General features: G+C 36.0%; 1 protein-coding gene across 2 annotated transcripts; it reads left to right on the top strand.

Moving 5' to 3' along the window:
* The first annotated feature begins 6269 nt into the window (after positions 1-6269).
* Positions 6270-16019, top strand: LOC134248231 (transcriptional adapter 2-beta-like). Of its 2 annotated transcripts, XM_062730642.1 has the most exons (17): positions 6271-6646; positions 6754-6813; positions 7051-7151; positions 7758-7798; positions 7909-7959; positions 8217-8270; positions 10800-10903; positions 11292-11364; positions 11530-11686; positions 11898-11977; positions 12723-12794; positions 12981-13045; positions 13355-13416; positions 13578-13609; positions 13880-13965; positions 14553-14615; positions 14833-16019. In XM_062730642.1, the coding sequence occupies exons 1-17, from the start codon at positions 6554-6556 to the stop codon at positions 14953-14955; spliced, it is 1317 nt and encodes a 438-aa protein (XP_062586626.1). In that variant the 5' UTR covers positions 6271-6553; the 3' UTR covers positions 14956-16019. The 2 variants fall into 2 exon arrangements, with proteins under 2 accessions (XP_062586627.1, XP_062586626.1); XM_062730643.1 differs by lacking the exons at positions 14553-14615; positions 14833-16019 and adding an exon at positions 14130-14148 and having other exon boundaries at positions 6270-6646; positions 13880-14021.
* Positions 16020-16447: the final 428 nt, after the last annotated feature.

The raw sequence follows: 16447 nt of genomic DNA, 5'->3' as shown, positions 1-16447 counted from the left end.
ATTCTGTACCTCCGTAGATGTGAATGTTTAAATGTCCAAGGAAACAGTCACCAGTACTGTAAAAGTCAGTGCTTCTCGTAAAAGTCCATTTATAAAAACATGAGAGAAGAGATCAGGTGTTATGGAAGAGTAACCTTTCCCTTTCTATCAGCTAACATTTTGTATAATAGGTGTCAATCAACTTTAGACTTAACGACAGTCTGCAGCAGATGAAAATCAAACCTGTCACTTTATTTTATGGTTGGGTGACATTCACTGAACAAATTAAAGTCCTTCCATCCGACCATCAAAATTGAATACAGGAAGAAGAAAAAGTTTGATTTTAATCAGACTGACTTATGCCCTAGTCACATTTCCTGGCCGTGGCAAGTGGAAATCAGTGGTAATCCGTGGCATGAGCGATACCCCAACATCTGTCCCCATCGGCTTAGTAGTCCTTAAAGTATTAGCCACATTATCCAGCGAGGTAACGGGTTTGTTCGCCCGATCTACCTGTTTGCAGGAATCCGTTTGTGCTGAGTTCGGTCTCCCAATATCTTGTTCACCCTGTATTTGGTTCGCCCAATACTTATATTTACTCTTATTTAAAAATTACGTAATTAAAAAATTTATATATTACCATATATTATTTCATGTATTCATTCTATTCAAAATTTCTTTAAGAACTCGGGATTTTTTTTTCCATATTCTGATACAAAGAATAATGTTTTTTAAAAATTTTAATTAATTACTTTTTAATTTGATTCCTATGTTTTTGAAGGCTTTAGTGTTTGCATTATAGTAAATTAGACGATTAATATGAATAACATCAATGTTAATTAGGGGGATACATCCGTGTTATTTTTACGAATTGCGCTATGTTTTGAAAACAGTTAAAGGACTGAGACGTTAATGGGTCCATGATGGAACTTAACATCGGATGATGAATGTTTTACCTTTAAAGAATTTCTCCGTTTGATTTTTTTTTTACAAAAAAGTTATGGGAAAATGAATTAAATCCTTTTTTATATCAAATAAGCGAGTGGACCCTATGCAAACATGTTGTAGGTCGAGCGGACTCTGGGTGAACGGGAATTTGGGCGAACAGCGTCATGGGCAAACGAACATATATACAACCATCCAGCGATGGGGTATACGATGGGCAACCAATGTGTTTTTTTTAAAATAACGTGGTTACCTGTCGGACTTACAACTTACAGCGATGCATTGCTAATCATAAAACTATGTTCCAGGGTAATCAGTCGGTGTACATTACATCGATCATACTTTGGTGAACATCGTTTGTATGTCGGTCGACTATAAGCCAATGTTTAGTCGAACATCGACCGATGATCCACCGAAGTCTGTTGCCCACCACTCAACCCTCACTCACCCCGATTATCTCAGATTCATCGGACACTTGTGGATACTCAGCCATTCATCTGCTAATGCCTAGGTCACATTTCCCGGCCGGTAGCCGTAGACCGGTGGTAATCGGTAGTAATCCGTGGTGTTAACGATGCCCCAACATCGGTCCACATCGGACAAGTAGTCCTTAAAGTATCAGTCACATTATCCAGCGATGTGCATACGATGGGCAACCAATGCGTTTTATGATAAAAATGGCGTGGTTGCCGGCCGGACTTACAAAGGCCCAGCGATGCATTGCTAATCATAAAATGATGTTCCAGGATAATCGGTCGATGTATATTACATCGCTCATACATTGGTGAACATTGTTCGTACATCGGTCGACTACGGGCCAATGTTTGGTCGGACATCGACCGATGATCGGTTGCTATCTGTTGAACACCACTTAACTCCCCGATGACCTCAGATTCAACGGATATTGGACGATGCTCGGCCATACATCGGCCGATCCTTGAAAGATGTGTTAATGATTGATTGCCGATGAGGAGCGATGTGAGGTATCGTTGGAGACATCGCTGAATTTTAACTACGAATTATTTCCTACTGATGACCCCACCGATTCGCAAAAAAGACTCAGTCACCGTCCGATCACTAGTGGTGCCCAGCCGGCAACCACGCCATTTTCATCAAAAAACGCATCAGTTTCTCATCGTATACCCCATCGTTGAACAATGTGACTTATACTTAATCCTTGAAAGATGTATTTATGATGGTTTGCCAATGAAAAGTAATTAATTGAATTGTCTATGCATTTTCCCGTTTGCCTAACGTATCAGTCACATTTTCCAGCGATGGGGAATACGATGAGAAACCGATGCGGATTTTTATGAAAATGGCGTGGTTTACGACTGGACACCACTAGTAATCGCACGGTGACTGAGGCCACTTTGCTAATCGTTGGGGTCATCAGTAGAAGATAATTCGAAGTTAAAAATCAGCGATGTCTCCACCGATGCCCTACATCGCTCCTCATTGGCAACCCATCATTTACACATCTTTCAAGGACTGGCCGATGTATGGCCGAGCATCGTCAAGTGTCCGTTGAATTCAAGATCATCGGAGGGTTGAGTGGTGGGCAACAGCATCGGCCGATCATTGATCTTTGTTCGACCAAACATTGAGCCATAGTCGACCGACGTACAAATGATGTTCACCAATGTATGAGCGATGTAATATACCTCGGTCGATTACCCTGGAACATTGTTTTATGTTAAGTAATGCATCGCTGGCCCTTTGTATAAGTCCGGCCAGCAACCACGCCATTTTTATCAAAAAATGCATCGGTTGCCCATCGTTTACCCCATCGCTTGATAATATGACTGATACTTTAAGGACTACTAGACCGAAATGGACCGATGTTTGGGCATCGCTCACACCACGGATTAACATCGATTAGCACCGGTCTATGGACATCGGCCGGGAAATGTGACCTAGGCATAATCATGGCAAGGAGCACATTGTTTACAGAGGATGCTTACTCTTCCATGGCTTAAATGCAAATTTTCGCAAATTCTAAAGATAACACCATGGCCATGTTTGCAAATGCTATATCCGTCGTTAAAGTATCAGTCACACTATCCAGCGATGGGGTATACGATGAGAAACCGATGCTTTTTTCATAAAAACGGCGTGATTGCCGGCCGGACACCTATTATAATCGGACGGTCACTGATGCCATTTGGCAAATCGGGGGGGGGGGGGTTCATTGCTACATAAGTTGTAGTTTAAAATCAGCGATGTCTCCATCGATGCCCAACATCACTCCTCATCGGCAACCCATATCTTTAACACATCTTTCAAGGATTGGCCAATGTATGGTGAATATGTCTCCGTCGAATCTGAGGTCATCGGCGAGTTGAGTGAAGGGCAACAGGCATTGGTCGATCATCGGTCGATGTTCAACCAAATATTGGCCCATAGTCGACCGACGTACGAACAATGTTCACCAATAGCAATGTATGAGCAATGTAATATACATCATCCGATTACCCTTCACATGGAACATCGTTTTATGATAAGCAATTCATTACTGGGCCTTTGTAAGTCCGGTCGGTAATAACGCCATTTTTATAAAAAACGCATTGGTTGTCCATCGTATACCCCATCGCTAGATAATGTGACTGATACTAGGTCGATGGGGACCGATGTCAAGAGACATTGCTCACACCACGAATTACCACCGGTCTACGGCCACCGGCCGGTTAATGTGTCTAGGGCAATAACTGAAATAATTTAAACGGAACCGTTGATATTCTTACATCAACATCTGATGTCTTGAAATATCAATGGATCCCTGTTTACCTAAATGACCCTCCTGTACATGTTTGATGTATGCAGATGATATTCTTTTATTACCGGGTTTCTTCCTCGGCAGAATATTAAAATCCAAGCTAATCATCCATCAGAAATACTGCCTAAAGTATCAGTCACATTATCCAGCGATAGGGTAACGATGAGAAACCGATGCGCTTAATTTTTTATGAAAATGGCGTGGTTGCCGGCCGATCACCACTAGTGATCGGACATTGACTGAGGCCATTTTGCGAATCGGTGGGCTCATCGGTAGGAAATAATTCGTATTTAAAATTCAGCGATGTTTCCAACGATGCCTCACATCCCTCCTCATCGAAAACCGAGCACCGTCCAAAATCCGTTGAATCAGAGGTCATCGGGGGGGGGGGGGGGGTGAGTGGTGTTTAACAGATAATGGCCGATCATCGGTCGATGTTCGATCAAACATTGGCCCGTAGTCGACCAATGTATGAAAGATGTTCATCAATATATGAGCGATGTAATATACATCGACCGATTATCCTGGAACATCGTTTTATGATTAGCGATGCATCGCTGGGCCTTTGTATGTCCGGCCGGGAACCAAGTCATTTACATGAAATAAATTGCTTGCCCATCGAACACCCATCGCTGGATAATGTGACTGATACTTTAAGGACTACTAGGCTGATGTGAACCGATGTTGGGGCATCATTAGCACCAGGGATTAACATCGATTACCACCGGTCTACGGCTACCGGCTGGGAAATGTGACCTATAGGCATAAATTGGCGACTTATCCTATAAATCTACAGAAAACAACGATTGTGGCCCCAGGATCATGAAACATCTTAAGTTTAACTCAAAATATTCATGTGGTGCTAAAATTTTGATTTAGTAAAGTAAACAATTTTTTTTTTAATTTTTAATGTCGCTTCACAAAAGTGTTGTTATCTGCATGAAAATTAGAGATTCTTTCAATATTGGTAATTAATAAACAATTTGCCGGCGATTAAAAATTTAACTTAAGTCTACCCGGGTAATTTTGTTTCATGATCCTGTAACCTTGTCTTCAACAAAGCCGGTACAGACATATCAAACATACACGGAAACATGTGAAAGACATATCTAGTTAAAGATTTGTATACATTCTTTTTACCGCTCAGATACATGTAGAGAGAAGAGGGTAGATACCTAGAGTGATTGTTACTTAAAAATTCTAGATTAACTATTATTGCTAACCTACGGTGTCATGTAAATCTATCCAATTTTCACAAGGACTTTTTCGTCTGTGAGCTATGGGGAAATTAGCTTGGTAGGATTTTCTATTGTAATGCTAAATTGGCAAAGAGAAACCATTTTGATTTTTAAGGTTGAGATGTTTATTGTAGAGTCAGAAGATAGAAAGTGAATTTGCTAAATTCACAATATATCCGGATTGTAATACTTAGTTTTAAATTCTCTGAATTCTAAAACTTTAATGTAACACAATACCCAGTAAAAACTCCTAATAAGACCGGGACCAGGACCTCCACTGGGATTTGCAAGGTTATTAAATTTGTATACTAAAGCAAGAAAAAAAAGTAACCTTGGACCACCCCTTCTGAAAACGCAGACCCCCCCCCCCCCCCCCCCCGATAAACGCGAATTTGTGTTAAATTGGTATGAAAAGTCAAAGGTTTGAAGCAATAGAAGTCAACGACTACCCCCCCCCCCCCCCTTCCCCCTTCAAGAAATTTCTGGGTTGGATTTTTTTTTTTTGGACTGGGGTAGACCCCCCCCTTGGAAAAAATTTCTGGATCCGCGCCTGACCAACTTGCGCAACCCCCCAATTTATGCGCTGATAAATTGTATTTCTACGCTGCGTATAATAAATCGAACCAATTAAACAAATTTATATTTGTCATTCAATTTTCACATTAGGTCACTCATATGATGGATTTACTTTATTTTGCTTATTTTCTGAGATCATGATTTTATTTCGAATTCTATGCAAAAAATTGAAAATGAGGCCGGGATACGTTGAGAAATGTGTAGACAGATTAGGAAGTTAGCTTCAACATGTTCATGTGTCCATTTAACACCCTTTCTGAAGCTAGATGTATTCATGGTATTCGATGGCGAGGATATTATAATTAATTGCGGCTAATTTAATTTAAGGTTCTATATATAGATAAAAATAGCCTTTCGATTTTCTTTGTAATAAATGAATTAGATCACAAAATTCAATGAAAATTGAGAAATGTGCAAATGTTTTTAACGGATTAAAATGAAAGGTATCGCTTTATACAGCGCAAGTTTTGCGCTTTATTCGACATGAATATACTACGTCTCTCCCCCCCCCCCCCCTTTCCCCTTAACGGCATCGCTGCTGATATATCGATTAGATGCACTAATTCCATCGTGCTCGAAAAAGAATGTAGCATCGAAAGTACCAAAGTTATGAATATTTGAAAATTCAAAGTGACTGAACAGTTTTTGAGACTTTATTACGGCTTTTTGTGACATATGCGGCCCCCGATTTTTTGAAATCATTAGATCCGTGCCACATGACAAAGCATTTTGAAATTCCAGCGGAAGTGAGTTGAAATCCGCATTTTTAATCACCGCTTGGAACAAAGGGCAGTTGTATAGTTATAGACTGTCATACAAATTTCTTAAACGACTCGCAACGGTGCAGAAATGATGTGGATTTGCCCTTGGATTTAATCGTAAGGAAGTTGGTGTTGCATTATGGGAAATTTGACGTCACAACGCTGTACGAGAAAGATGGGGAGTAGGCAGTAAAGCGGGCCAAAATTGTTTATTTTTGTTGCTTTCCCCCGAAATATTTACTTATGGAATATATATAAATATCATAGACCACATCGAGATGGCTAAATATCGATGTAGTTACTGCCAGAGTGATATTTCGGGGTACAGAGCGCAGTGTTCTGAATGTGTCGACATTGACCTTTGTTTACAGGTAGGCTGACGTCACAGCTTTATATAGAATTCGCGGACTTTTTCAAAATGTATTGAAAGCAGTGCTAGATGTTTTCAGTATTAATGCTATTTGTCTTGATTTTTTAGTGTTTTTCATGTGGTGCTGAACTGGGTTCTCACAAACGTGATCACAGCTACAAAATCCTGGTAAGTGAAAGTGCTGTCATTAAAAGATTTCACTTTATCATGTTTATCAACTTAATGCATAGGAGATTGCTCTCAAATTCCCATAAAGGTTTATTGAAAAAATTAAGGTTGATTCTCTCATTCAGTTAACCTGTCTTTGTCAAATTAATTACCGGTTAATTGTTATAGAGGTGATTTTTATATTGATTTTTTTTTTGGTTATTTTTTTGTTTTATAACTAAACACTGCCTGTTACAGGATGACAGTCCTGTTGGTGCATTTGACATTGCAAGAGCATGGAGTCTGGCAGAGGAAACCATGCTCTTAGACGCAGTGGAGCAGTACGGATTTGGAAACTGGTATCAGAGAGATTAGAAAATTTAAATCTTTTTCAAAATAAGATAACTAACATCATTCATTCCATATAACTAGTCAAACTTTTATATTTCATTATAACCATAAAAGAAAACAAAAATATTATAGAATAAAAATTACACATACGATATATAGATAGTTTTTCCGATGACATATTTTGCCTGGGAGTTATTCCCCTTTGCCACCATCTTGTAGGGCAAAGCAGTGAATTTTACTCTTTGAGCAACCAATTTTAAACATGAACGCCAGAAATATATGGATGGTAAATATTTATTATCTTAAAATAATGAATTGATAGAGACTTAATCAATCATATATGCATCAAGAAAAATAGTGTTATCTTTACCTCAGTAACCAGCATAATAAATTGAACTTTTATGAATAAAGAAGGAATCTTGGAATGTTGCCCTACAATATGGTGGTCTGGTCTTGGGGGATAAATCTGCTTAAATCTTGCTTAAATCGCCTCAATGGAAAACCATCTGTAGCAAAAAATAAACATAATAAAGGTACTCTTAATTTAATGCCCTGAGAAATGAGGCATGGAATTTTTTAATAACTTTTTAAATACTTCCACATTTCTGTTGTAGGGATGATGTGGCAAGTCATGTAGAATCTCGATCAGCGGAAGGTATGTTATAGATAATATGTTAAATCAAATGAAACGGAATGTGTATGTTTTGCCATTTGAGCTTTGAAAAGTGAAAGGAAGTCTAACTTTTTTATTCGCTTTTCTTTCAGAGTGTCAAGACCATTATGTTACTTTCTACGTCAATGGAAGTATTGGAAAAGGTATTACTGTATAGAGTCTTGTATGGTTATAGTATATATGCATAATTTTTGTTCTGCTTGATGGTCATGTAAAGTGTTGTATATTCTTCTCTCCAGAAAATTAAACAATTTGTTTCCATCATTATTTTTTAAAACTGAAATATTAAAATAGAAGATGTCATCAGAAGTGATCGTTATTGTGTATCACTTACATTGATTTACCTATGATCTTCTTATATGGCAATCTAATCAGAATGGTCCTTGATTTTTCTCTTCAGAAACCATTGTTCTGACCAAAAGCCCTGTCAAAGATCATTCCTGTCCAGAGGGAGGTAAGGGAGATAAATAGTGTTGTCAAATCGGTCGAAACTCAGAATCGATTAATCTGTAGCATAGGTTGACCCTAACCGACTGATCATCGGCCAATAATCGAATCGGTAACCCTTTGCATAAAATAGGCATTACATTTATAAAAATAAGAATTTTATTGTTAAATAATGTAAGTAAAGCCCTTAAGGTAGTTCTATACTCGGCACTAAATGGGCTCAATCTTTAAAAATCTGCTTTTATATGATAGACATACATCCCAGCTATGGATAAACACAAGAAAAATTATATGTTAACATGTTCACTTTTCCGCTATAGCCTATCGGAGTATATACCCCGAAATGTAAAATACTGAAATTTGACCTATCCTAGATTTTGTTGTATATAAATTAATTTAAGTCTAAATATTTAACTTTAATACCCAAAATAGAGTAGATACATGTTATTAAACAATAAAATATCATTGTTTTGCATGAATTATTATAAATAGATGCACTTTGTTAGGATATTGTATCAAACTTTAATGTGAGAAAATATGCTTCCCAGGATAATCTCGGTCATTTAAAAAAAAATTATGGACTCAAACTTCGTAAATTTGCATTATTTTTACTAAATTATATTTAAGAAAAATAATAAGCTTAAAAAAATTATATGTTGACGCATTACTTTTCGTGGTATGAGCTCTACACTAAAGGTACCCCCCTATTTTCTTTCTTCCAGAAGTAATGTATTGCCACATATTTCTGTAATACTGTTAATGTTTGAGTGTATACTTGTATTAACAAGCTTGTACATTATTTAAAACAATAATTATACACACCCAAAACCTATTGTCCCTAAAATTTATCTTATTTTACTCGAAAAAAAAATAAAATAAAACACACTTGTCTTTAAATTGGAGACGATGAAAATGAAATTAATTCACTGATTCTCAGAAACTGGATGATTTTGTTACAGAAAGTAACAAAATATGCTGCAAGTGAATCAACTTTTGTCAAATACTTATTCAAAAGATAATTTTGCATTGGGGTTCGTGGGTAAGCAGGTTGGGGGAGGGGGGGGGGTATGTGTTTTATGCAATTATTATTATTTAAAGTAAATTTTGTAATGTTTGATTAGTAAAATCCATGAATTTTCTAAGTCAAATCGTAGTCATTACTTTTCTTCCGAATTATCACTATTAGCTTCAACTTGGATAGTTTGATACATTCATGTAAGTCATGTTCTGAGGTAGCATGTATATGGTCCGTGTTTTCGACGCGGCATATCAAACATGCATCATTCACAGAAATATCGTTTTATATTACCTAATTATTTCTGTCAACCAAAAGTTGTTCCTAGCCTTTTCTTTTTACTTAATTTATCCTTAAACTGTACAATATGTGTTTGTTGACGCGACCGACTTCGAGCAAAATCGTTACCGGATATTTAAAACGCTAAGTAAAAGTCAAACCAATATAGTTAAAAACTCTCATCTCGGAAAAAGGACGCGCGGTTCCGGTTTTACTATTCGTAAATGACGTAGTGCGAGTATAGAACTACTTTAAGGTGTATTGTACAGATCGAAATTCTAAAAACAGTATATATGCAGTTTGATTAACGATTTCAATAATACAGATTTTTGCATGATTAGGAATTACTTGGCCTGGGAAAAGTAAGCATTGACAGATCAGGTTTTAATTTACATGATCACCTAAAATGTATATGGAATTAATTTTTTAAACTGTTATAAGACATTTATTATTGCAAATTCCTTGTGATTCCATATGAAATGACAGGTGAATTCCCCCAAATACTGAAAATTAATATATTTTATTTAAACAAGTAGTTTAGATTCTTCAGTTTAGAAATAGAAATATCATTATCTTTTGATTATTTTAAACAGATTTTATTATAAGTACATGTATTCTAAAATAGTAAAGGACAACTCTTGAAAGATATATATTTTGATAACAAGAGCCTGTTCTTGAAATGAAAGTGAAAAAACTTTAAAAAAGATATGTGCTGAAATGTACCGATTAATCGATTTTTAAAATCTCAAATCGATTGTCTAAAATCGACAGCCTTTCCGAACGATCATCGATTATAAGTCGATCATCGTGACAACACTAGAGATAAATCCCTCACAGTCTCTTTATCTTCCTCAGATTTATGTCCCCTGTTTGGACATCGATATAATTAATAAACACAAATTATTTAATTAACAGAGATGTCAGTTAGGGGAAGCAGACAATGATTTTCAATGATCAGAATTTAGTGCTTTGAAAGATTTCATAATTGATATAAATTGAAAACAAAAATGATTGGAAACAATTTTAAAATATCCTCTTGTATTTTTCAATTCAAAATTATTGAAATTTTAGATTAATTAGTAAAAATGTCAAGTATTCTTTCAACATACATACATATCATGTCAGCTGTTACGTACTTCTCTTTGTTTTAGGTCCCCTGTCTCCCAGCATCACCATCCCCATCCGACCCAACAAGAATACAGATGTTATAATTTTTGCTGTATTTATGTATATTTATTATAGGTCCCCTGTCTCCCAGCATCACCACCCCCATCCGACCCATTGAACTCAGTGTCCAGGAACAGCATGACCTTGGCTACATGCCATTCAGGGACGATTTTGAAAGGGTAAGGTTTTTTCCCTCTAAATTTCTACTAGACATATGATAGTTTGATGCTCCTTTTAAAACTTAATTTGCAAATAGCATATGTAAGCAGTTTAAGACTTACATGTGTGTCAGTACTGTAGTTTCATACCCAATAGATACAATCTTATGAAAAATGATGTCAAGAAGGCACAATACATGAAGTTATATCTATGACTGCTTTCATTATCCATGGTGTGGGCAGTACATATATTTAGTACATCTAGGAATAGATTTAATTTTGTCTGTTAAAAGTTATATCTTGCATACTTCACACATTTTTCAGAAAGAATATGCTTAAAGTATGACTTTAGCGTTTTAATTGTGTTTGTGTTTTTGTCGCTTAAAAAGGTGGTTGGTATATATTTCAGGAGCACGATAATGAAGCCGAAACTGTGATAAGTAGTCTGGCCAATAATTATGATGACGACGAACTGGATATAGGCAAGTCAAACAGATTTATTTTAATCATATTTTAAGGAAAATCTCAGTAATAATAGCCACAATACTGCTTCTTAAATCTTAATGTTACCAATAATATTCTCTTGGAAACTGCATTGGCTTCTGATAATTGATATTTAAATGTTACTTGTATTTTGTTTTCTCCAGCTGTGAAGCTCGTACAGGTGGACAGATACAGAACCAGGTTAAAAGAACGTGAACGTCGGAAACGAATCGCCAGAGAATATAATCTAATTCAAACTGCAGCATCACTCATCAAACCCAAATCACAAACCCCCAAAAAGCGCACATCTAAAGAAGAAAAGTAAGTTGAGTATATAAATCTTATATGTATTGATTATCCATTAATTATCATTTATACAATGTGAGAGTCGAGAAGTTTCATTTACAGTTTTGATAAAGATATAAAATAGAAAAAAGTAATTGCTGCTAAATAGATTAAGTATTAACTTATTTTGTTCTTTAGTGTTTATCAGAGTAATGTATATATGGATTTCTTTTTTTTTTTCCGGCAGGGAATTCCAGGAAAAAATGAAAGTATTTGCTCAATTCCAGTCCTCATCAGATCACGAACAGTTTCTGGAGAAGTGTCAAGGTTAGAATATTCAACAAGTCTTGAAACTGAGTTTACTACACAAATCCAGACTTTTCGAAGTCCGTCGGTCCTGTCGGCAAGGCCGGTAAAAATTTGTCTGGACCGATAACATTTAAGAAAACGTCGGTCCAGATGACCATTTGAAAAAAAATAAGCGTAATGCAAATTTAATAAAGTTGGGGATCGGGATGCGTAGTTCAAGGTCACAAACACAGAAAAAAAATGGCCGCGTACGCAGCATGTTGACGCTAGCTAAGTAAATTTGTTATAGCGAAGTCATAAAACTTGTCATTTATGTCTATGTGAAAGACTCTCTATCCCAAGAAAGGAAACTTGTTAGATCGAAGGCTATTGAAAACAATAAAGGACATTTTGGTGCTGTTATTCATATGATTTAACCAGCATCAAAATAACGTACAAGTATCTGGTCTGACAAAAGTTTGACTGGTCAGACAAAACATTCGACTTTGTCAAACCAAATGTCTGACAACAATTAAAAAATTTCGACAAGTCTGCACAAATCAAACTTAGACAAGTTTAACTTGAAAGGCCAAGTCATATATTATTTTGAAATTTAAGTGAAATAAGATTTGTATTATTGTGTACTTGGTGAATTATTACTGCTTCAGCTCATTCATTGGAATATTATTCACAGGCAAACTGTACTGTATTTAATGATGTTAATGACAAATTGTACCGTACCTGTATCTGTTGTCATTAATTAATTAATTAATTAACTTATCAGAGGAGAAGGAGCTGAAGTCCAGAATCACAGAGCTGTGGAAATACAGGGAGAACGGGATCACCAAAATGGATGGTACGTAGCTCACTCATCAAGTCTCTATTGTACAGTTACAGACTGGTGTAAATAAGCTGAAACACTTATGTTTAAATTATATGTACAGGGACTGTGTATTACAGTAAAACAAAAGATGAAGCACATAAGTTTGGGTCTCTGAGCTGAATTCTTCAAAATGTGTAGAACTTTTGTTTACCATTGCAGAGGTCGATGATTATGAGGATGAGTTGTACAAGCGAGAGAAGAAAAAAGAGAATAAGAAAAAATTGGTGAGTTCTGGAGTCCTGTAGTTCTATTAAGTCGACAGATTCTCTCTAATCTAGTACAACTAGGTCTCAGTGATAAGTAACAACAGAAAGTTCTTAATGATAAGTTACACAATTACACAAAGCTGTTAGTGATAAGTAACTTGTAACTCTATTCAATTAACTACACAAAGCTCTCAGTGATAAATAATAATTCTATTTATTTAAATACACATAGATTTTAGTTATAAGTTATATCTCTGTTTAATTAATTACACAAAGCTGTTATTGAAAAATGACTGTGATATTAACATGTGAGACCTCTCCCCCTAGGGCAGCTCCTCCCCAGTAAAGAGGGTGTCAATGGTCTCAAAAAAAGCCGCCGGCGGTATAGAGTGAGTAAAATCTTAATGTCAGGTATTACGGTTCACTGCTCCTCTGATAAGGGGAAATAATTCTTACTTAAAGTAAAATTACTATCCAAATGACAATTTTAAAAAATATCAAATTTTGTACATTGATCAGGGTTTTATATTTGATTCTATTTCATTTACAGAGAAAAATTAGATATACTCATCGACGACGAAGGTAAAGAATTTTAATTTTAAAAGTTGATATGTATTAAATAGTATATACACAGATAGAATTTTGATCTTCTAGAGATTTGGGAAATTATACACAGAAAAAAAAAGTTTTCCAGTGGTAGAATGAATAAAACATATACATGAAACTGATATCAATGTTCACTTATGCCTCTTTTATTTCTTTAAAATTTTGAATCTTCAAACAGTTCATGTAATCGCAGTATGATATGAATTAGATATAAACAAATGCATTTCATACATACATGTATCTCAGGGTTAAAAGATGAAGGAGAAGAAAATGAGATGAAGGATATGTCCATACTCCCCAGCTATGGCATGCTGTCGGAGAGAGAGAAGAAGGTAAGGATATGTCTATACTTCCCAGCTATGGCATGCTGTCAGAGAGAGAGAAGAAGGTAAGGATATGTCCATACTCCCCAGCTATGGCATGCTGTCAGAGAGAAAAAGGTAAGGATATGTCTATACTCCCCAGCTATGGCATGCTGTCAGAGAGAGAAAAGAAGGTAATTACTGCTGTATAGAACAGTCTCAATAGATAAAATGTTGTTTAACGTCCCTCTCAATAATTTTTACTCATGGAGATGTCACCACTTGCCGGTGGAGACCTATACTTGGCCTCTACACCTACGGCCAATGAGCAGTGAGGGGTCTTTTCTGTGCCAGCACCTACTTCAACATGGGACCTCGGTTTATACGGTCTCATCTGAAGGAACGGTCTCCACATCTCACAGCAGCCTCAATAGAATATTAATAACATCTATAGAATACAGTTGTGGCTTTAATAAATAAAATGAGGAGTTAAAAGCTTTATATTTTTGTAATATCTTTAATATTGAAGAATTTTACTACATGTACATGTACTGTTTGTTTAAAAAACACAAGTACATAAAAAATTCTTAATTTTAAATCTTTGTTTTTAATTGTAGCTCTGCAATTCCATTGGGATGACCCCAGCAAACTATATGACCATCAAAACTTGTATAATCAAGGTGAGATTAACACTTAAAAGGGGACATTGTCAAATCCCATCATAGATTCCCATGAGCTGCTAGATGATATGTATTGTTAAGATTTCCAGCAAAAATTATACACAGCTGATTCCTTTTAAAGTATTTGATATACCCATAAAATATTGCTATTAGTCTCTGAAGTTATTGAAAGTCATGATGATGAAATGTGCCATGAATCTATGCAAAATATTTGTAGGACTACCTACAGAGACGGCAGGGTATCCCAGTCAAGATCCGCTATCCTAGCGGGCTGGACAAGACCCACCGACGGAAAATCATGAGCTTCCTGACGGACAATGGCTGGATAATGGCTGTCTGAAGGACGTGACAAGGGAGAGATAAACAGAGGAGGGGCCAGAGGAAGAAGGCTGGTCTTCATGGAGCAGGGAATTACAGGAGAGAGGGACCGTGTGATGGTGGGCGGGGCTGTGAGAGGCGGGGCACCACACCAGCAGACAGACAGACAAAGTGATTGAAGGTCGAGAGTTTGGATTCCTAAGTAAAGGAAATGATTCGCAATCATTTTTTTAAAAAAAATGTATAAAACTGGTTATGCTTATGTTGAACAGAGAGCACTTGAAACGTTTATGTTTTGTGGTTTGTTAAAGCATTGTCTTTAGTTTTGGTTTTGTATTTGAGGTAAAATGCAACTAGAAGTTGTAAAAAATAGTTATTAAAGGTGATGAGAGATTGTGATGTACACACTTGTACATGTATGCACTGCCATGGAACACTCAAAGTTCTTTGTACATAGATATTACCACCTGTTTTCTTCTAATCATTTTTTCCGTCCAGGAAACTTGATGTTAATTTTTTGCTTCTTAATGTTTATATTCTGTGTTAGGCACTCAGATATTCCATTGATTACTGTACATGAATTATGTATAAAGTGGAATAAGGAGTCATTTTATCGCAACTTCAGTACTGACTTATGGTGCATAAAATTCAAGTTCATAACTGATGAATGAATTCCCATAGAATTGATGGAACAACCAACAAAGATTCATTTTAATTTTCTCCAAAGGTGTCAAGTTCTAAACACTTCAACTATTGTACATTCAGTATTCATATTAACATAATTAATCATTAATTAAGGTCTGAGTTCACTGTTAGTACTCAAGGTGAGATTGTGTCCGTGTTTTATTATTATTGTACGACTCGTACAGATTTTTATCTCTGTATAAAAGGTTTTATATGGTGTGTGTTTTTTTTATTAGTTAATTGTGTAATTTATTTTGTATGGAATTGTATGATTGATTGATTGATGTAAAAATTTGTGAGGTTTCACCAGGAAGTCTGAAGCGTGGAATTTCATTTAATGAGATTTATTTCTGTTCATAATGAACGTAAGCTTTAATTTAACTATTAAAAATACAAAAGAAATTCTGTTGTGTTTTTAATGCATTTTGGAACAGCATTTTTGCAAATTACAAATGGTGATGGGTCATGAAGTACAACAGTCTGTTGGATGAATTCTAAGAAACAGAAAACGGAAATACAGAAAACATACATGATCAAACTTGACAGATTGATTAATTTTTGAAGAGACATGTATGTGTTTTATACTAGGCCAAAGTCATCAAGTAATTCTCAGAATACTGGACCTGTCTTGTTATTGCTGAATCTTGATTTCCCAGAACCTTCATGTGTGCATTTTTCATTCAGAAGTTTAGTTTTTAGGAGCTTCACCAGGAAATTTGACAATAAATCTTTCTGAGCGTTTGTCAGGGAATTAAGGCTAAATGTGCAAAGTAACTATTTCATGTCACAGTTAATGTCAAACGACAGGCTATTAGCGTTGACACAGGACT

Source organism: Saccostrea cucullata, unplaced genomic scaffold (genome assembly GCF_032062105.1).
Source record: "Saccostrea cucullata isolate Sc308-1 unplaced genomic scaffold, CSIRO_AGI_Scuc_v1 ctg6284, whole genome shotgun sequence".
Lineage (NCBI taxonomy): Eukaryota > Metazoa > Mollusca > Bivalvia > Ostreida > Ostreidae > Saccostrea > Saccostrea cuccullata.
Note: the sequence above shows the minus strand (reverse complement) of the source record. Positions and strands in the feature narration are given on the sequence as shown.

What these genes read in the sequence shown, in the direction of transcription:
- LOC134248231 (XM_062730642.1), top strand. Translation starts at nt 6,554, where the DNA reads ATGGCTAAATATCGATGTAGTTACTGCCAGAGTGATATTTCGGGGTAC. An exon ending in CGGGATCACCAAAATGGATG is followed by an intron (nt 12,795 to 12,980) that starts GTACGTAGCTCA and finishes TTACCATTGCAG; the next exon opens with AGGTCGATGATTATGAGGAT. An exon ending in AAAGCCGCCGGCGGTATAGA is followed by an intron (nt 13,417 to 13,577) that starts GTGAGTAAAATC and finishes TTTCATTTACAG; the next exon opens with AGAAAAATTAGATATACTCA.